This window comes from Hylaeus volcanicus, chromosome 8, assembly GCF_026283585.1.
Source record: "Hylaeus volcanicus isolate JK05 chromosome 8, UHH_iyHylVolc1.0_haploid, whole genome shotgun sequence".
Lineage (NCBI taxonomy): Eukaryota > Metazoa > Arthropoda > Insecta > Hymenoptera > Colletidae > Hylaeus > Hylaeus volcanicus.
The window spans coordinates 1,659,682-1,680,886 of NC_071983.1; the positions used below are offsets into that span (position 1 = coordinate 1,659,682).

At 36.5% G+C, this 21,205-nt stretch overlaps 4 protein-coding genes across 6 annotated transcripts; 2 read left to right on the top strand and 2 right to left on the bottom strand.

Annotated features, from left to right (window-relative positions):
• Positions 1 to 71: 71 nt before the first annotated feature.
• LOC128881519 (leucine-rich repeat transmembrane protein FLRT3-like) lies at positions 72 to 4,607 on the top strand. The gene is made up of 4 exons (XM_054132640.1): positions 72 to 3,071; positions 3,148 to 3,381; positions 3,518 to 3,678; positions 3,869 to 4,607. Exons 1-4 carry the CDS (start codon positions 2,826 to 2,828, stop codon positions 4,419 to 4,421), a joined length of 1,194 nt encoding a protein of 397 aa, XP_053988615.1. The 5' UTR covers positions 72 to 2,825; the 3' UTR covers positions 4,422 to 4,607.
• Positions 4,608 to 4,752: 145 nt separating this feature from the next.
• On the bottom strand, positions 4,753 to 7,635 carry LOC128881518 (lipoyltransferase 1, mitochondrial-like). 2 transcript variants are annotated; one of them, XM_054132639.1, is made up of 4 exons: positions 6,884 to 7,635; positions 6,072 to 6,179; positions 5,573 to 5,786; positions 4,753 to 5,491 (listed from the first exon to the last, which is right to left on the bottom strand). In XM_054132639.1, the coding sequence occupies exons 1-4, from the start codon at positions 7,397 to 7,399 to the stop codon at positions 5,142 to 5,144; spliced, it is 1,188 nt and encodes a 395-aa protein (XP_053988614.1). In that variant the 5' UTR covers positions 7,400 to 7,635; the 3' UTR covers positions 4,753 to 5,141. The 2 variants fall into 2 exon arrangements, with proteins under 2 accessions (XP_053988614.1, XP_053988613.1); XM_054132638.1 differs by having other exon boundaries at positions 6,872 to 7,635.
• A 20-nt stretch (positions 7,636 to 7,655) lies between these two features.
• LOC128881512 (prolyl endopeptidase) lies at positions 7,656 to 13,713 on the top strand. 2 transcript variants are annotated; one of them, XM_054132629.1, is made up of 14 exons: positions 7,656 to 8,208; positions 9,885 to 10,073; positions 10,151 to 10,264; positions 10,488 to 10,711; positions 10,780 to 10,967; positions 11,049 to 11,274; positions 11,426 to 11,585; positions 11,666 to 11,866; positions 11,934 to 12,116; positions 12,192 to 12,305; positions 12,367 to 12,515; positions 12,593 to 12,805; positions 12,896 to 13,220; positions 13,316 to 13,713. In XM_054132629.1, the coding sequence occupies exons 2-14, from the start codon at positions 9,924 to 9,926 to the stop codon at positions 13,379 to 13,381; spliced, it is 2,313 nt and encodes a 770-aa protein (XP_053988604.1). In that variant the 5' UTR covers positions 7,656 to 8,208; positions 9,885 to 9,923; the 3' UTR covers positions 13,382 to 13,713. The 2 variants fall into 2 exon arrangements, with proteins under 2 accessions (XP_053988604.1, XP_053988605.1); XM_054132630.1 differs by lacking the exon at positions 7,656 to 8,208 and having other exon boundaries at positions 9,876 to 10,073.
• A 694-nt stretch (positions 13,714 to 14,407) lies between these two features.
• Positions 14,408 to 19,421, bottom strand: LOC128881520 (phospholipase ABHD3). Its single transcript, XM_054132641.1, has 7 exons — positions 19,075 to 19,421; positions 16,352 to 16,521; positions 15,880 to 16,090; positions 15,363 to 15,475; positions 14,961 to 15,198; positions 14,706 to 14,871; positions 14,408 to 14,616 (listed from the first exon to the last, which is right to left on the bottom strand). Exons 1-7 carry the CDS (start codon positions 19,177 to 19,179, stop codon positions 14,435 to 14,437), a joined length of 1,185 nt encoding a protein of 394 aa, XP_053988616.1. The 5' UTR covers positions 19,180 to 19,421; the 3' UTR covers positions 14,408 to 14,434.
• Positions 19,422 to 21,205: the final 1,784 nt, after the last annotated feature.

Consider the following 21,205-nt stretch of genomic DNA (forward strand, 5'->3'; position numbering starts at 1 on the left):
CCTGTTATTACAATATAGACTGTGTATTTTCCTCTCAAAGATTATTCTTGATCTCGACACACCACTTCTAACCACTGCAGTTACTGAATCTAGTTTTTCAAGGCGATAAGTTTTTCAACTATTATTATTTAGTACTATATTCTTTTACGAAAATACAGAAAATAACACGTACCATCGAATGTTAAGAATTTCATATTCATTTCGTTTAGCGGACCCTGTACATAAGCCGTGTACATGCATACGCGTCATTTGGACAATCGAGCGATGAAAAACAACTCAAATCGCCGATTGTGTACGACTTTTGCAAACGAGACTTTCGCAATCAGCTGGTAGCATTAAATACACAAGGCGGTCATTTTGTCGTCAGCTGAGGACGCCTGTGACGAAATCCGTGCGAGTGATCGGTCTGCCGACATGTACAAAACTCTCGTCAAAGAATCCTCGCTTCGTGAGACACTCCTACTGCCGCTGTAATGCCATACTGTGTCATGTTTTTAATGAAATACCTTCAATTTCGCGGGGACCTTTAGTTCGACAGGGAGTCGTATCTGCACCAAAAGGAGACGTGCATATTTTGTCTTCACAAATGACGTTTTAGCAGAGAAAAGCCATGTTCGTAGTTCAGCTGTCAGTAGAAGGCGGCCATTTTACGTCAGCTGAGAAGGTCGGTGACGACACACGCCGAGTGAAATATCTGTGAGACGCTCGAGCATTGGAGAATGTGTTGCAAAGAACCTCACCTTCGAAGCTATTTCCAAGGCTTGTCACTACACCGTAAGGAATGTATACGTTTTATTTATTTAAAAAACAGACACGTGCTGCTTGCAAAATAAACGAAACGAAAATTACAAACATGTATCCGAAGATGCAGTGACAAAAATTCGTTCGTCGAGTCGGTAACGTGACTGCGAAATTTATTTTTGGAACGCAGCGTCGCGATTAATTAATATTCAATTAAAACTGCAAGATCCCGTATAGGTAAAGGGCAATTTTTTTCAAAAATAATGAAAAGAAACTAAATAATTTAGGAAAATTTTCATTTTCGACTGACGTGATTGCTTGGAACTAGCATTATCCTTACTTGTCTCGACTATTTCCTGTTTTTCACTTGATACAACGCTTCTTACGATACGTAATCCATTTAATAAATTCATATATTCTGTCAGACTTCTTCGCGCTTATTACCATTATTTTAAGAATTATTACTATTGACATCGTACTCGACCAACAGTGATTGAGATAATGTTTATATATAAATTTTTCACAAATTGTTTCTTCTAGAATAATTAGGATCAATCGTAAACTATCACACTTTACCATAACATTTAATTGTAATAACGTCTCGAACTAATGTAGTTCGCATCAGCTGAGGGCGCCAGTGACGAAACACTGCTGAGTGGAGAGTCTTCGACAACGAAGATTCACTTTCTTAATCCGATGCGTAGTATCATACTTTCGGAAACTGGTGCACGACCGTGATCATTTGTCCATTGGGAGCGATGATTCCGATGAGCACGGGGAGTCATGACTACGTCAACGAACAGCCGGCTTATCTCGGTAACCACTATTCCACGGATAAATCGATCCCATGCGGCGTCGTCGAGTAAAGGTGAGGCAGTTGCAGTGGCATACCGTATGCTTGTCATGGCGGCGTGGAGGACGAGCAATGAAAATGGCCGGAAGATGCGAAGGGTCAGCGGAGAGGGACGGTAAGGCCGAATAGAAGGCAACGGTCCACGCGTTCTCAGCAGCCTATCCTAGATTTATTTCCGTGGATATTGCGCAATAAACACGCTGCGCTGTTAGCTCACAGAATGCTACCCCTCGCTTTGCTTCGAAGAGGTGCCAAGGGCTAGTAAGTAACATTTAATTTTCACCAATCACCAGTGACGCGTTACACTGTCATAAATCATACGTAAAATGGATTTTTGGAGGCCCATTTAAAAGGAAAAGTCAACAGAATCAACAAAGTCACCAATGCATCGCAATAACTTGCCGCACATTATTGTAATGCTATTTTAATACAGAAAAATAATTGCTGCTTTAAATAAAAGAATATTTTTATCAATGTATTATTTAAAACGTTTATGTTTTTATGAATGTGGTTCGAGTGTGCAATGAATGAGTACTCAGCTAAATATTTGAAAATGTGTTGTACGCTTTAGAAGTATCGATATCGATTTTTTATTTTCTATCGGCGCTGATTCTTATAACCAAATTTATCACGGTCATCAGGTTTGGTTTGCGGTGCGGTTGCTTTTCAAAGAATTATCCCCTGTTTACTGATACTCCATTGTTCCTGCTCACAAAGCGTGTCGGTCAGTTTCAAAGAATTGGTATAAACGGACTGACAAATAATCTCTAATCCCTAACTACGCGCTCCTCTATCTTCCACTATCATTCGTCAAGGGAAATCCTGTTTACCTCGAAACTCGAAATTTTATTGAAAAAGTATGTGGAAATACCAAACGACGCGAACACTTCCTTGTAAACAACTGTGTTTTCGTCGAATTGTATTTCGGACGATCTTCCACGGTCGATCTGCAGATACAAGTATTTACTCAAGCGAATTACGGAATTTTCAATGAAAAAATATGCGAGTGTGCTCATACCTGATTCAGACTCTCTACGATGACGTATCTCGATTGTTAACACATCCACGCGATATACACATAGGCGTGTTTTAAGATAAGATTATGTTACCAAGTCGATCGCGAGCTTCATGAAAACGCAAGCCCTATCGTAAGTGAGGTTGCTACGGTAAATTGTTAGCTAAAGTATCGATATAAAGTGTCTTCGTAAAGTTCGTTTAACTTTTTATTACCATGACCGATGGCATCATCGTTGGATTGGTCGTGACAATTATTCTAAACTTTATCGTGAATATAGTTTCAACCCAATCTTCGGAAACATGTCCCTCGTTTTGTGTATGTGACACTTGGTACATGTTGCGCCGTGCCTCTTGCACGGGCCGCCATCTTTATAACGTATATACAGGTGCACCAAACACAGTGCAAGCTTTGGACTTGTCGGATAACGTAATATCTTTTTTAAATAATTTTGAGTTGGCGGTAAGTTTATACTTCGGCGAAATATTTTTTATTGTCGATTTATAGCATTGCGTGAAATGTATGTATATTGTTTTAGAATGCTGGATTGACAAGTCTGAAATATCTTAATCTTTCCGGAAATACAATCAGTGAAATCGGCTTGAATGCTTTCGATAACCTTAACGATTTAAAAGTCTTGGATTTGTCCAAAAACCATCTTTACGACATTCCGGACGACGTTTTTTTGCAAAACAAAAATTTACGAATTTTAAAATTGTCGAGGAATAATTTTAACTTGCATCCTCCGAAATTTCGATCGCCTTGGCTGACGGTAATAACGGAAACAACAGTGCATGTTTATTATACTATGTATCGAAATTATTACTCTCAACGGTAGAAAAGACAGTTACCATCGTATAGTAACAGCTGATTTCACATTCAACAATATAAAATGAATTTCTGCTTAGGAGCTAAGCTTGGATTCATGTCAGATTAGTCATTTACCCATGGACACGTTCAATGGACTCCCGCGTATCCAACGCCTCGATCTTTCGAACAATCTGATGATTCAGATGAGTAGTGCTATCGTGCAGACATTGCAACGTTTGAAAAAACTATCTCTAACAGGGTATCATTACAATAATTGATCCTAATGAAAATCATGTTTTAATTTTTATAATTCGTTATGTGTATCGCATTTTATTAATATCGTTCAGTTTAAAACCAAATTTTTTCAATTTTCAAACATTTTACCATGTGTAGATATACAAGAGACCGTTATAGTATAAATGAAATTTAAACGTGCTATTTCTTTCCAGAAATCCATGGTCTTGCAACGAAATTATGCACGATCTGCAAATACACCTCAAGCACAAAGAGGTGAAATTCGATGAAGTTTGCTTCAAAAAAATGTACCCGAAGAAATTTGAAAAAATGATCCTTTCACCTATAAAGAAACAAGCAAATGACCATTCCTGGAGTATAATTAGAAATACAACTATCGAGAAAACTAAACCAGTAACCTACAACACCTCGAGCTCGTTAAACAACAAAAGGTTGTCGACGAACAAGCATATAGCGAATCAACAGATTATTAATGTGTTTTTGTTTCTTATTATCGGTTTCATATCTGGTGTTGCGTGTGGAATGTTTATTTCATATTTTTGGTTTTCTGGAAAATACATATGTATTAGATATCGTCGTCGAGATAGCAATTTGAGTTTCGAGTATCAAAGGCACTCATTGTTGATGAATCCATATTTACGAAATAGTATGGAGAGTGATACAAGCCTGGCAGAACCTTCCCCAAGCACTCCACCGCCATCTTATAGGGAAGTTGTGTCACGACCAAGCCTTTATCGTTGCCTGTAGAGACATTCAAATTTAAATAACAATAATACCGGATACAGAGAAAGGTACACGTAACTTTGAGAAGGTAGCTCATTGTTGTGTCATAACTGGGACAAAATGCGCATAAGTAGCGCACTATATAATAATTTATCAAGTCTTCAACTTTCAAAGCTTTACGCGTTACATACTTTGTATGCGACCTTATAAAATAATGGTGCATGCATCATTAACTAGCGGTCATTGACCAGTAAACGTCAGTTGAACTCACAACAGTTTCCGAGAAAGCAGGTTAAATATAAATTCAGTACACAAATTGTTTATAAACAATCATTAATGAGTATACAATAAGTCCTCGAGTTTTCAGTTCTTCTTTATATAAAAAAATACATATAGCTCTATTTAACTGCAATTGCCCTTTAGACAATTCGACTAACGCGACGAGATACAGATCGAATTAACCCCATAAGTAGAGGACTTACTAGATTCACAAACTGTTTTTATTAACACAAACGATTTATAAGGATCATACGCGCACTGTTAGTAATGCAAAAATATAAAATTACAGATACATTGTCTAGGATACATATCTTGCAGTTTATGTTACAATATATTACATACACATATAACAACGAGTAACAATGAGTTTGTTAAAAAAAAACCATTTACGATACAACTCCGTTCTGTTTTAAACGCAACAACAGCAATTTAAGCACAATCGTTGCGATTGTTTGTCGGGTCTAATCATTGCGTAGCAATCATATTAGTTTTATCTTCATTTTGGGTTGTACTTAACGTAACAGTCTTGCAACCGATGGCGGATATTATATTTTCCGTTACTTCGTGGTCGTATCTCGTCCCGCGTAGATTACTTATCACGCTCGCGTCTTGACTGAAGTCATTTGATACCAAACCGGGTGGAAGTCTCATTTTGATTTCCTCGATGATACCATTTTGTATTTCTAACGTCAGATTGAACTGATGTACTTTGCTATCTTGGACAAGGACGTCCAGAACACGAGTCACCGTAAATTTCGGCGTCCTACCGTAATTCCATTCCCAGGAACGGAACTCGCTTATTAATTTATCGAGCCCTGTAAACAAAATGACATGTTATTAAATTGCTCATGGATATTCAACATCTGAGGCCTTAAGATTTTTCCATAGTTACGTACCTGGGAACCAATCTTCTGTAGGATTGATAAACTGAAATCCTTTTTGACGTTGAATAAGGTCTTGTCCACCATCTTCTAAAATAAGCGCTTTCGTGCGAAGGTATTCCCAACCTAATGCATTAATAAGCTTGTCCATGCGTATGTGTGAATTTACGTCGACTAAGTTTTTTATGGGAGATCGTGTAGAGGCTGTAGCATTGGTTTCTATACCGCTCTGTAATATAATAAATAGATTTTTACATACTAAAGTATACAGGATCTTATAAGATAAGCATTGTACAAAGTAAATTCTTCAATGTATGAGATACATGAAAAAAATATATGACCTTAGAATAACTTTGAAATAAAGATTTGTTGTTTGTGTTTGTATCTCTCATCATTTGGCAATTACTTCGCAGGACACTTATCTCGAGACGCCCGGTATACATATATGCTCGATCAACTTCTCGGTAGACTTTGTACGACGAATTTATGCGATAATTGATCAACAAATATTTACCTCTTTTCTCTCAAGAGCTAAGCTTAAAGCCGATTTATTTACATCGACCAATAGCGTGCAGTGATGGTATGCATTCGGTCGTCCTAATTTTGCAGCAGTGCCAGATACCTACGTTTTAATAAAGTTAAGGAAACAGAGATCGTATTTTCGCGACACGCGTAGCGTCGCTATTGAGAAGGTTGTTCCAATTAATGTTCGGTATTTATCAAGTTACGTTACTATTCGTAAATTGTAAATAGACAATAAGAAAAACAAAATACAAATCTGCCGATATACGAATATAGTTTCTTCGATAAGGATATCTTAGAGAAAAGCGATAAGAATTTTTGAACATACATCGCTATATGGAAGTTTTGCACACACATAGACTTTTCATTATCAAAGAAGATATAGCATGCACCTCTACACGCAAGAATGTAAATGCGTATCATTTTACGAAGTCAATTTTATTTATATCACGAATTAACAGATACCAAATTTTATAGAATCTTCGTATATCATTCCATTAAATTTATAATGGAACAAAGTAAACTCGTTTAAAATTTGTATTCGTGGCAGTGGCGTAACCAGCAATTGTGTGGCTTGGAGTCAGCATGCTAAAATCTATGGGAAGCTTTCTTAGAGGGAAGTTCCTTTACTTATATTACATATAAATTGTATAACTATTAGTACTTAGATTATACGATATTATTCGGAGAGGGAAGAGAGGGGTGCATGCGCTATTCATGCCCTAGTTACGCCACTGAATCTTGGAACACCCTGTGCAGATATTAAATAGAAATATACGTGTTATACATTACATTAAAGGATACTTTGTATTCGCCATGCACGACAATGTCCTCGCGTTTGTTGATATCAGCTTTAATACCCCATTCTCGATAGAGTGCTCTCGTTATGATACCCAGATTGTATTTTCGATCGTATCGTTCCCGCGGTGTGAAAAACGATAGATTTAGATTACCAGTGTCGTGATATACAGTACCGCCGCCACTATTCCGACGGGCCATCACTATACCACGTTTTTCGGCCACTTGAGCATTGTGCTCGATCCATGGGTTCTGATGACGTCCGATCACCACGCAAGGATCATTACGCCATAAAAGTAATAAATGCTGATTTGTGAAGTCGTAGTTCCTGTAGAACCAATCTTCAAGTGCTAAATTGGTGAACACATCCGTGGATTGCGATATGAATACTGATTTCTTTATTGAATCGTTAGGATCATCTTGCTTGTCATTAAAATTCGTCGAATACTTGGACACCTGACGCAAATTGCTGCACCGAGCACCCCTGCTAACGACGATCATGAATCTGTTGATAAGAGACATTTTTCTTGTGTGGTGCGTTTAACGTCAACTTTTCCTTTTTCTCTTACGACAAAATGAATCGAAGGATGAATGTGGTAATATTGGTACCGATATATGAAAACCGTACTCCCTGGTCAAAACGATGCGGCGGTTGCTTGTGAAATCAGTCTTCAACTAATAGTCTATACGGTGTCCTCGCTACACCTCTGTGAGTGGCGAAATCAGCCTTGACTTCGGTTTATATCTTTGTCTGTAGATAGCAGGCCTAGTGACAAGTCTTTTTCGAGACGTTGGTTTGACTAGCGGTTATGGAGATCAAGTAATCGTGAAGGGCGATGGTTTGATGCAACCACTTCCACGTTTGATCCAGGGAGTTAATACGGTATCGGATACCTAAACAGTCTCGGCAGTCCTTTTGCATTCCTCCGTGTGCTGACAGTTTGGAAAGAAACATTCAAATTAACCGCGACAAACGATATAGACTCGTAGTAACAACGACCTCTTGCTGGTGAATCGCAGTTACGGTTCCCAACAGACACGAAAGCTTTTCCCTCGTACGGTTGAAGCACTTGAAGATGGATAGTCTGTGGTTATGAACGAACGTCAAAATCGATCGATGCACTCGCGAATTCGTAATGAATACTTGAGCGTCAGGTTTTGATGTTATATGAACTCCGTGTGGTCAAAGAAAGGAGAGGGGAGAGCCTTTGAACAAATGCAAGAGGTTATCTAAGTTCGCAGCACAAAGTACAGCTGACCCGACGCGTGATATCTTCACTCTACGCAACTCTCTGCGTGATCCGCCTACTCTCCCGCAGCGTTTCTTTCAGGCTCGTAAATATTACCGAACGTGCCCCTCCACAAATATTTCCATTCATCCTGTCAAAAAATATTTTACGATTGCAAATAAAGTCATAATGTCCTGAATAAAGTAACAAATGAATAACTCAGCAGGTGTGATGATGAACACGATAAAATTACTCATAAATTTGCTACAGACATACGCTTTTCCTCCACTAGAATTTGATTTAGTAAATCAACCTGTTAATCACGAGCCCTAAACATATGTCTCATGTACAGATTACTACGATTATTACGATGTCCTGTGAACAATTGGTATCAGTTAACCGATATGATACATAAAAATTAATGTCCTAAATTATATCGTGAAATACAATTCTCAATATTCTCGAAACATGGTTGGCATGGCAAAACTGTTTGCAGGCCAATCAGAAACTCACAAACAGTGTAAATACACGTTAGATAAATTATTTTAACTTTTTAAAGTGAAAAAAGAAATAACGATTAAAGCAAAATAAGATTTACTAAATTTAATACTGTCAGTATGTAGATACCTTAATCATGTAAATAATTCTTTGCATTTTATTTTTGTCAAAATTAAGCAAGATAATGTGAAATATATTATAATACTACATACCTTTCAGCCATCTTTTTCAGAAAAATGAAAAAAACATTTTTATTTTGTTTTTACAAGGGGGTAAATTATAACTAAGAAAATAACGTTTAAATTTACAAATATTTGGTTATAGCTAGTGTTTATTTTAAACATATTTTGTATTGGCATCGCATACGATATTGTATTTCGATGATTTCTATGGCTTTCAGTTAAATCTCGTGAAAAGTCACGTTTACGTGTCAGTTAACATCATATACTACGAGAAGGGGTAATTAAGGCCAATTGATAAGACTATATCTCATACCCTTCCGTGTGGTGTATTAACATTATTATTGAATTTGTAGTTACAATTATGATAAATGATTTCCGAACCATACCAACGCAAATGTCGCAATTTTTATCGCGCATGCAGCTGATCGAAGCTTATTTCGCTTTTCTTAGAATTCCTTTTTCTATTTATCAACTTTCTATTTATCGACTTGTTCGACTTTTATCTTATACTGCACAAATTGTCTTTAATTGCAGTCATGTAAGTGAACTTCGATTACAATATGTAATAATTCTTGATCGCATACTTTAATAACTTTGATTGTGGCTTGTGACATTCATATGCATACACATGCTCATCGAGATATACGTTTCCATAATTAGGTGGATTAAAATAATTTTTTATATTGGTTTAAATATAAGTATGTAAAGTAAACATGTATGTCTGCACGTGTACACAATTTTTTCGATTACGTCGAGTCGTTTACATGATATGGCGGAATAAACATTCAGACCGATATACAAATACAAATTTCAACGATACATATTAAAATTATCGAAAATTCAGCAATGTGTCGCCAATAATTTAGTTGTGTACTCTATGCAACCACAAACTAATTTGAAAGCAACTATGCTGAGTTATCAATGTTTTTCTAGCATAGATTAGTGAATCGATATACTTTATGTAAACAACAAAAAGCGAAAACAAATTTGCTATTTCCTAGAAGAGATTTAAAAGTTATCCATTAATAATGAAAATGTTAGATTTTGATGTATATAAGCTACAGTTCCGAAATTCTCTGATCTAATCAGTTATTTTAGATTGCTGTGTCTGGATAATGAGCATATGCTACGCGAGTAATGCGTTTTATGGCTGTATCCGTGATTGCAAATACGATAAAGAGAATTTGTTTACATAAAATCGAAACTAGTGTCTACAAGAATATATTAGAACTCACTGTCCGCAACCGCCCGCAATTTATCCGCGCATTGTCTTTTTCGACCATCAAAGTAAGATTTTTTCCAACAAAATTTTGTATTAATATTACTGCAGTAAATCTAATCACATGGTTTTGTCGGACGTTTAGAACTTAGATCGTTCGGCAATAGAACCCAAAGAGAATCGAAAAATAATGGAAATCATGGAATATCCCGAAGCACATCGTGATCTCACCGTTATCGATAATTACCATGGAACTGAGGTTAGAATAAAAAAAAAAATTTTTGGTATTAAATCCATATTTAAATGAGTTTTTAATATTATTATTTTAAGTGTTAATTAAGAATATCATCGACTGTAATAGTGTTTTATTTTTAAAAAGCTATTTATGTAAAGTATAGGAATTATTTATTGAAATATACACAATTGCATATACGTTGAACTACGAATATAATATTATACAATTGTACATTTCTGTTCATCAGGTAGCAGATCCATATAGATGGTTAGAAGATCCTGATTCTGAAGAAACTAAAGCATTTGTTGATGCTCAAAATGCCATTACTAAGCCATATTTGATGTCATGTAAAGCACGCACAAATATTCATGATCGATTAAAACAATTATGGGATTTTCCAAAATATTCGTGTCCTGTTAGACATGGAGATAAATATTATTTTTACAAAAATACTGGTTTACAGAATCAAAGGTACAATATTTATACATATGAATCAATTGTAATATGTAATATATATTCATGGATATTAATTTTTTTAGCGTCTTATATGTCCAAGATACACTAGACAGCGAACCAAAAGTATTTTTTGATCCAAATACTTTATCAGAAGATGGCACTGTGGCAATTGCTATTAGTAAATTTAGCGAAGATGGCAGTATATTTGCATATGGATTATCTTCTAGTGGATCAGATTGGTGTACAATCCATTTTATGAATACAAAGACTGGTATGATCAATGTAGTACCTAAGATATTCTTCTATATAACCAACACAATTAATTCTTTCTTTGTATGATGTTTGAATTTAGGTGAAAAATATCCAGAAGTTTTGGAAAAAGTTAAGTATTCCCCAATAACATGGACTCATGACAATCGCGGAATATTTTATGGATGTTATCCAGAGCAGGAAGGTAAAACTGATGGTTCAGAGACAAAAGGTAATCGAGACCAAAAGTTATGCTATCATGTTATTGGTACATTGCAGTCGGAGGATGCTGTTGTAGTTGAATTTCCTGAAGAACCTTTATGGAGAATGTGCGTAAGATAATTATGTATGTGTTTAGACAAAATTGGTTGACTCATAGATTTCCATAGCTATATACTGAATATTTCACATGAACATTGATTTAATGCAATTTATTCATGTATGTTTTTATTTTTAATATGTGTGCTTTGGTATTATTAGAGGTGCACAAGTTTCTGATTGTGGGAAATGGCTAATTATCACACCTGTGAAGGACTGCAGAGATAATTTAGTATACTTTACGGAATTGAAACCAGGAACAAATTTAAATGAAAAATTGCAGTTAACTCAAGTTGTTGATAAACTTGAAGCAGATTATGAAGTTAGTAATATATAATATAAATTTCTTTCCATATTTTTGATTTTCTTACTAACTTTTATTGCTTACTTTGTTTTAAATAGTATGTAACAAATGAGGACAGCAAGGCTATATTTCGGACAAATAAAAATGCGCCAAACTATAAGTTAATAGTTATAGACTTATTGGATTACAGTCAAGATAAGTGGGTAGACCTGTTACCTGAACATGCTGATAATGTATTAGATTGGGCTTGTGCAGTTAACAATGATCAATTTGTAGCCTGCTACATTGAAGATGTTAAGGTAAGGTACAAATATAGGTTGTACTGAAGTATGACTGTTGAAATGATGAAAAAATTCTCTTTTTCAGAGCATTTTACAATTACATAGTTTAAAAACTGGTGATAAAATTAGAACATTTCCGCTTGATGTAGGCACAATAGTTAACTTTGTAGGAAAAAAGAAATATTCCGAAATATTTTACCAATTCACATCCTTTTTAACTCCTGGTATTATATACAGAGTTGATCTTAAAAATGAAGAAGATCCACAGGTTAGCGATGTATGGTTCACATAAAAAATCATAACCTACAAAAATTTGAAAATTAAAAGATTGTATAATTTACAGATATTACGAGAGATTAAAGTAAAAAACTTTGATCCAAGCTTATACAAGACTAGTCAAATATTTTACACGAGTAAAGATGGTACAAAGATTCCAATGTTTATAGTTATGAAACATGTAAGTATTTATGGTACTATTACTATGCTTGAAGTACAATAATAATTAATATTTAATTTAGGATGCAGTTTTGGATAGCTCTATGCCGGCTTTACTATATGGTTATGGAGGTTTTAATGTAAGCATTCAACCTACATTTGGCGTTACAACTCTGGTTTTTGTTCAGCATTTAAATGGAGTACTAGCGGTCGCAAATATTCGAGGTGGCGGGTAAGCTAAGAAAACACTCCATTATTGTACTAGATGTACGTTCCTGTTTATACGCGGACTGTTACTATTTATTTTAGTGAGTACGGCGAAAAGTGGCATAACGGTGGGCGATTTTTTAATAAACAAAATGTATTTGACGACTTCCAATGTGCCGCTGAGTACCTTATTGAAAATAAATACACTACATCTAAAAAATTAAGTATCTTGGGTGCCAGTAATGGAGGTCTATTAATTGCCGCTTGTGTAAATCAAAGACCTGATCTTTTTGGTGCTGCAGTTGCTCAAGTTGGGTAAGACAAAATAGTGGATTCATAGTTTTATAAAGTTTTTATACAATTGTTAATATATACATATATATATATATTACAAATGTTATGCAGAGTGATGGATATGTTACGTTTTCATAAATTCACGATTGGTGTTGCTTGGGTATCCGATTACGGTAGTTCTGATGACCAGAAACATTTTGAAAATCTTTTGAAATATTCTCCATTGCATAACGTAAGAGTTCCGGAAAATGGGCAATATCCAGCGACATTATTATTGACTGCAGATCACGACGATCGTGTAGTACCATTGCACAGCCTTAAACTTATTGCAACTCTACAGCATACACTTGGAAAATTACCTCAACAAACAAATCCCTTACTCATCAGAATAGATACTAAGGCGGGACATGGGGGTGGGAAACCAACTATGAAAGTGGTGTGTTTAATCATTTATTCGTTGAATGTATTACACATATATAATTACCATTTTTATTATTAATATCGTTTACTATAAAATTCTAATTGTTTCAGATTGAAGAAAGCACAGATATTTTAGCATTTATCGTGAAATCTTTGGACGTAGAATTCAAATTATAACACTTACCGTGGGTAATATTAACATTTTTTACATTTTATACGTATGCGTAAATCTTTGAACCATTCAAGAATATTATGCGAAATACTATTTCAAAATATATTCTAATATGCTTTTTTCCAAATTATTTTATAAAACAAAATTTCTATCGTAGCAAATAAAAAAATCATTCAATTAAGTAGTGTTCATACCTTCTTTGGGATATGACAAAAAGAAAGACATTTTTCGATCTATATTATTCTTTTCAGCTTTGCTAGAATAAATAATGATATCGATCTTAATAACAAATAAAGTTAATGTATGAATTTTTTTATTAAATACTAAATAACAAGTATACATTTCATTATTAAAGTATGACATTGGTATTTGGCGTCTTACATATTTTTAAGATCAAAGAAATAAAAAATATGATATAATACGATGAGGATATTCGCCTTGTCAACTTTTGTCTTTACACTGTCTTAAAAAAATTATATATAAGATGTAATAGAATGTGTGTTTTCACTTTCTGTATCACAATCAATGATATTTTGCTCTCACGGATGGTTTTATATACTGCTTTTTGTTTTAGATTACATAATGCTGTATAAATAGTTTGATATTTTTCATCAATATTATAAACAAAAATTTTACTATCAATTAATCAATTGTTCGCACGAACATAGTTCATAAACATATAATTCTATAAGTATTTTAAAGTCAAATTTTGTTTCTTGCAATTCAAATAAACGTTAATTGCAAAGTTCTTCAATAAATGCTGATAGCGTTAAAAATAAATATAACCTCGCTATTGTATAAACCCGCAAGTGAATATGCGCATTTTGTTCCTATACGGTTTACATTTTTGCAAAAAATTATTTCTAAATAGTAACTAATACTTCATAAGCCGCTGATAAAAATCTTTTTTATAAAAGCGACGAAGGTTCTGTAATTCTTACCACTACTAACATCACATGTGCAGTACCCTGAATAATATTAATCATGGCACGTGATCATTCGCGCGTAATGGTCAAACGTAGAGAAGACAATGATTTGAAATTTAAGTTGTAAGTTCGTCATAACATCTGATGATCAACATCAGTAGTAAATAGCGCGTTGAAAAATTGTGAAAACAGTTTACCCATATATTGTTCCTCTTTAACTGGCCACACGCCTTCCAAGAAACCAATATGCCCGCCACGCGAAGTTACCACGACAGCTACCTTTTTGGTTTCCGAAATTTCTTTCAGAGGAATAGCTGATCACCAATACAAATAACAAATTAGTTTTACAACAAAAAAAAAATGACTTAAATAATTAAATTTCAAAAGATGGCAGAGCCATTACCTTGAACTGGTTGAAATGGATCATCAGCAGCGCTAAGGCATAACAACGGCACATCAATTAAGTGTAATTTATCGTGTAAGGTCGCATTAGAATAGTACTCCTCCACGTCTCTATACCCAAATTGTTTCACCGTGAAATGCGAATCAAACTCTCGCACGGTTTGACTCTAACAAATAAGGAATCATTTTTATCTTTTTCTGCTAAATCATCTGCTTTAGAGTTTCAGTAAAAACAGACTGGCTCTGTTAAGCTTACTTTAAGAATCGTGTCAATATCGATGTCGAAGAATCCTGGTTCCGTCGCATAATGCAAACGTTCTATGTTCTTTCGAAGAGTGCCAGCCAAATATTTGTTCATCATTAAATTAAAATAATTCTCCTCCGTATTTTTCGTCGCGGCGAAAACGTTCCACGGTACAGAGATCAAGAAGCATCCTCTCAGTTTGCTGCTTGCCATTACACCTTGTTGAGCTAAATAATTACCTAGAATTAATCTGCAAGTAAACGTAAAATAAGAAGTATTATCACGTTATAGTAAAGTAGTAGGGGTAGCCGAACACTATGGTAGAGATCAAGAGATCTAAACCTCGGTGGTCTTAACCAATCAATTGATTTTGATTCAGTAATAGTTTGTAGGAATAAGATAGTTCTTTCCTACCCTCCCATCGAAATTCCAGTCGCTCCAAGCGGTACTTGGGGATTCAGTTTTTTTACGTGTTCGATGACCTCGGACAAATCATCGCTGTTGGCAGCACAATACATCCGTTGTGTCTGTAATCACGTAATCAATCGTTACATTTCTTTGCCTATTTCTTTGTACATATAACGATATCACAAAAATAGATTTAAAAGTGTAATTTAAATTATTAAACTTGATTTCATGACAAATACTTGGCGCCACCGATACTAAACCATTCGGCATCTACCGGTAACGTATAGAACTATTTGTACTACAAACTTGGGTGTTTTACCGTCGGTGGCGCCACGGGTACTACAACTGTAGAGACAACGCAGAATACGCTCATTGCCAGTTTACAGGAAAACACTGTTGATGTCATAAATGAAATATAAATTGTGTGAAAGTGGTGTGTATGGAAAACCGTGTGCATGAAGGAATGAAAGGAACGACACGTTCTTCTCCCCTACGGATTAGAGAGATCCTTCAAAGAACATACCTTCAATTCCACGCCTCCTAATCCTCTGTTGTTGAAGATGACGCATCGTATGCCGACCTTTTTCGCCGAGGAGACCAGACACTTGATGTATTCCGCTTGGCTTGCACCGGTAAGTCCTGGTAAAATAATCACGATGGGCGAAGTAGCAGAGCTTCCTTCTTCCGCCCAATCTAGAGCCACTTCACCTCCATCCGACAAGGTTAGGATTTCTCTGCTCGACAATGAATTAATTAGAATAAGTGTTGCACACGGAGGTGCGATAATTAGCTTGAAATCGTTTATTTCGACCCAACATCTTGTAACGTGAGAAGTGGTAGTATAATACATGAGACATGTCATTTCGTATTCCATGGAACGTTACTAGAATCTAGAATATTCTTTCGCGGAGTTTGAAATATTTCGTAGAATATATTTATGAATTTATTGAAATTGCATCAAGGACAGGTGCGATGATAAAGGTAAACTTACCAACCTGCGATAATGAATTTGTGGCAAGATCCGTGACCTAAGCAAACTGGCTAAAATAGTCTGTGCTCTTGATTCGAAGCACCATAAGGTCGGCCAAAATTTGTTCCTAACGAGCGGCACATGTTCTTCTAGGAATGATCGGAATGGTCCATTCGCGCATACCAGCATCGGCGTCTGAAATGCGTTTAGAAATGGTTGAGAATCACTGAAATAATAGATAACGAATGAAAACACCGTATAGCGATTTACTCTCAAGGCTTATTCCATTGAACAGCTATTCAGATAACCTTTTATTCGTTCCACGCGAAATACAGTTTTAATGGATAAAACGTGGTTTATCGTTTGTCCAATTTTCAACTCCTTCATCTAGATACAAGCGATATTACTGACCGTTTACTTATTTTGTGGAATATTCTTCAAACTCTAGCAGAACTTTTAATAAAGAATTGCGTTGCATTTTTAAATAAATTAAACGAGAATAAGTATGGGTCGCGTGATACAATTAACCGTATTGTTTCTTCAATCAATTCTATATGCTTCTTGATGATACTATACATATAGTATAATTAGAGTTTTTTATTGGCCTTTTACACCCGAATCTTAAAAAGTACCGTGGTAGTCAACATGTTAATCGAAACGCTTCCTTCCTCCTCGTGCTCGTGTTTTGTAATTATTCTTGGGACGTTTATAAAAAGTTTCATTTGAATTTCTGGAATGAGTCGGCGAGATTTTAATCTGTCGTTCGACGAATTACAAGCGTCTATGAATCGGTCCATTCAAACATTGCGTTATTCGCGACGAATGGCTAGTCGGTGCGTACGATGTTACCTGTTCCGGCATTTGCGTGTGGTTCGAGTCTCAGTGCACACGCACTGAAGCGCGCGCAATTCGTCCGGGGCGAGTGCCATGGAGTTTTAAGGTCAAATTAATAAATTGTGCATCACCTCGTGGCTCGCACAGACCACGAAGGGTCGTGCGAGAGTTCGAACAATTCGTATCGCGGAAATCCTGATAACATCCGATAGTAACGCATCTCTGAATAGCGCGCGATAAGTAAAATGTTTGTTGCACTTTGGAATTACGCGAGAAGTTCGAGTCAGTTCGCCAGTGGAAGCCTTCGAGCGAAACGAGTTTCAATAAATTCGAAATCATTGTAAATTCTTGTCCAGTAATCAGTATTCTGTTGATAAAATAAAATATAGTAATTAAACTGTTAAGTGTTGGTGTGAGCTATACAAACGCAAGTATTTAGCAATTTCCTAAACGAAGAACTATCTCTGTTAAGAGTTTTATTAATAATTTCTTTCCATCCAACGCGTTTTAGATTCATCAGAAAGTTCCCACGTAAGAGACATTTCTTTGAACATCGCGGAGTATTTAATTATGCAACAAAAACTCTAATTTCCATTTTACGAGTAACAAACAAAAAGTCATTTATCCTCAATTCGTTATTTGAATTTTGCCAGCCTCAGCTACGAAGTTATCTTATTTGACATTCCAATAGCTCTTGGCAATATTTTTTTTTTTTGCCTCGTTAAAAAGGTTACGGCATGGAGGACGGATTGATATGAACGCAAGTGAAAAAGGCACGACACAAAGTGAGACAATTAATGCCGATGTACGTTCAACGAGTATCAAATACGGGAACCGTTGAATCGATTCTCCACCAATTAAACTTCTTATTTCTTCGACCGCGAATCAAACAACGCCTGGAGATTAATATGCACCGAGTTTAACGTCTCGACCAAGTGTCGATAACCCTGCATCCGTCTCGAAAACGAATCGAACGTTTCGCACATCTGCCGGGCGAGATTTCTTAACTATTAAAACGATATCTTCGATAGAATCAAGCCAGACGCGATATACGCGTGACTGCAAACCAAACGCGGCGTTGATTGAGCATAATGAAGGTTGTAACTCCGTGGATAAGCGATAACGGTCTCACTGCGGTTTAATTTAAAATTTGAACGATGCTGGAGGTAGTTTACCGTGCCCAACGTTATCGTGGCAATGTATTCACCGATATCGGCTACCAGCAAACTAAGAACTACGACCGATCTGTGGAATCTATAACCCTACCCTCGATCTCCGTTACATTGAATCTATAGATATATTATATAACCGAAGTTTTAACCCGATGATCGTTACAGTTTTGCTTATCGGTATTATTCTAACAGACAAATCAGACTTGATAATTAAATTGTAGAAAAATAACAATAAGCAAAACATTACACTGCATGCAATGTCCGTCAAGTTGTGACTTAGGTTATCCATGTAAACGTGTACAGATACATTGTAACGGAGATCAGATCGAGGATTCAGAAGGTTCGTACTCTAATGTACCAGTGACGTAATCTAATCAGAGTTATAAACAATTGAAAACAGAGACAGAGAATTAATTCCAACACCTAATACAATCAATCCCCGTTGCGGTTATCGTCTACCGTCGGTGAACGCACGATTCGTCTGCAATTATTCTCCTGTAGGTATTCGCGATCGTCTTCGTCGTCTAATAACGCGGTTCACGCGGTCAACACGTTCAATCAACGTCTAATTTCAATGCTGATTCACCCATCCTACTTCCTCATTGGATACGTTCGCGAGTGAATCCGTGTCCGAACAGCGAATTTTCGGTAAAACAAGACGACAGCGACGCACGGTTGGAGGGCGAGGAGAAAGTGTCGTGGTTAACCAAAGAACTATACTAGTTCAGCGGTGGTTACTCACTTTGACGACTTCGAAAAGGTAATACACGCAGAATCCAAAGCCCATCAGCGCCCCGTAGTAGACCGTCGGGATGTCGAGGAGTGGCTCGAGCACGTTCAGTATCATTGTGCTCTATCGATACGTCCGACTGTCGAGACACTGTTACGACGTAAACGCCGGTTAATCGCCAGGACCCGTTGACAATCCTTGCCCGTCGAATGCCGGTACCCAACAACCGATCGCGAAGCTTTTGTGGTGACTCGCGCGTCCGCGCGCATGACGTTCAAATAATTGGACGGCCAACTAGCTTACTAGCCGACGGACCGGCACCGATAGTCGCGACGCTTATACAGGCATATAGATACAGTCGAGATTCGTTCATGTGCGCACGAGCGGATCCGCTCCCACACTTATGAACGCGCTCTCGTCGGCGAAAGTTCGCACGTAGCGATGGGAACGATACCGAATCGATATAGTCGATATCGCTCCGTAAACCGACAACTGAACGGACCTGGGAATTTTCGATGAATCATTTACTTGTCGTAGGATTTTCAACGGCTGGGTACCAATACAGCGATGACCGGTTAACACTTTGCCCTACGATTTACTCTAGGGCCGTGCATGATACATAGATGACAAGTTGGATAGAGGCTTTAATTAATATAGTATAATCTCTGATAAATAGTATGGGCTGATTAGATCGCAATTAATTGGAACCGTTACGCATCTTCCTATCTCTGCGTGTTATCTCGATGTCCGACAAACAAAATTTCCAGCTCCTCGCGTATCTTTTTTTCTAATCTTATTAATCGTATGAAATACTTAAAAATTTTTGTTACTTTTCGTTTCCTGCCATTTTTGTAAAACCTTATAGCTTCGTAGCAATAATATCGACTATCGATTCCTACTCACCAGCGTACAGTATTGGTATCGATCGAGTGTTCGTTACAAAATATCGGGTATCGAACAATCGACGCCAAGTACCCGAGGTTTCGATACCTCTCGATGCTTCCTATTAAGTACTTTGGTATTAAATTGCTTGGCCACGAAGAATATGACAAATCGAAGACGGAAACGGCATGGAATTATTGCAAAAAGAATGTCAAGGAAATGATACACGGTATGCTGATACAGAGCATGATGTTTGCAAAAATGATACAAAATAACAGGCATTAAATGATAAATGAACGTCATGTTCATTATCGCTAGTATCGGCGATAGGTATTTAGGAAATACTATCGGTATCGGTTCTATCGCTTCTTATACGTAACGACTGAAAATTGAAAATACTTATGTATATGAGTTCGTGGCCACGGCCGCGTAACGAGTTACGTAACATCAACTTTTATATATCGGCACTCATAATGCAACTGCACATGTTTCGACCTCACCCATCAGTGTCGTGGAGTGCAAACGCGGTCATCGCAAAATAAAAACTGAGATTGCGAGCCTTCGACCTATCACGATACCGTGTTATTGTTTAGAATGTTTCAATGCGCAAAGATATGTTCATTTGCGATATACGTTTCTTACTCGAGCAAGGTATCCTTTCTGACGAATGAATGACTGTTTCGGTTACCGAGTCTAATCATTGAGAGAACGTCTTGCTTCGAGACTAGGCGGTTTCTGTTTTACCGATAAAGTACACCTGCAATGACGTAACCTTCGACCATATATGTATATGATTCCGCATCTTTATAAATAAAACTCACTCGCTTACTCAGATGGTCAAATAGTTTCGTATATGTTAACTGAAACTCTGTATACGTTTCTTACTCGACAATGGTGCTCGAGCAAAAGATAATTGCTTCATACTAGAAAAGATCCCATGTATCCCGTATCCCCATGTCTCGTATTTCTTCACTCCAGACATATAAACACCCAGATACATTTGCGGTTGATACTGTGGCGAAGATCACCGTCGAACTAAGGCAACTAGATGCAAATACATGTACTAACGTTATATGAAAAATATCTGTACGCAAATTGAAATCTTTTAGAAAATCCTAAATAAATGAAATAAACAAGTTCTCGCACAAGCACCAACCAACGTTACTCCTTCCTTCAATTGCGTGTTACCAACGTTGATACATCTATACAATTATCGTCTGAATCCAGTATAATTCTACAATACGTGCATTGCTATTGTACA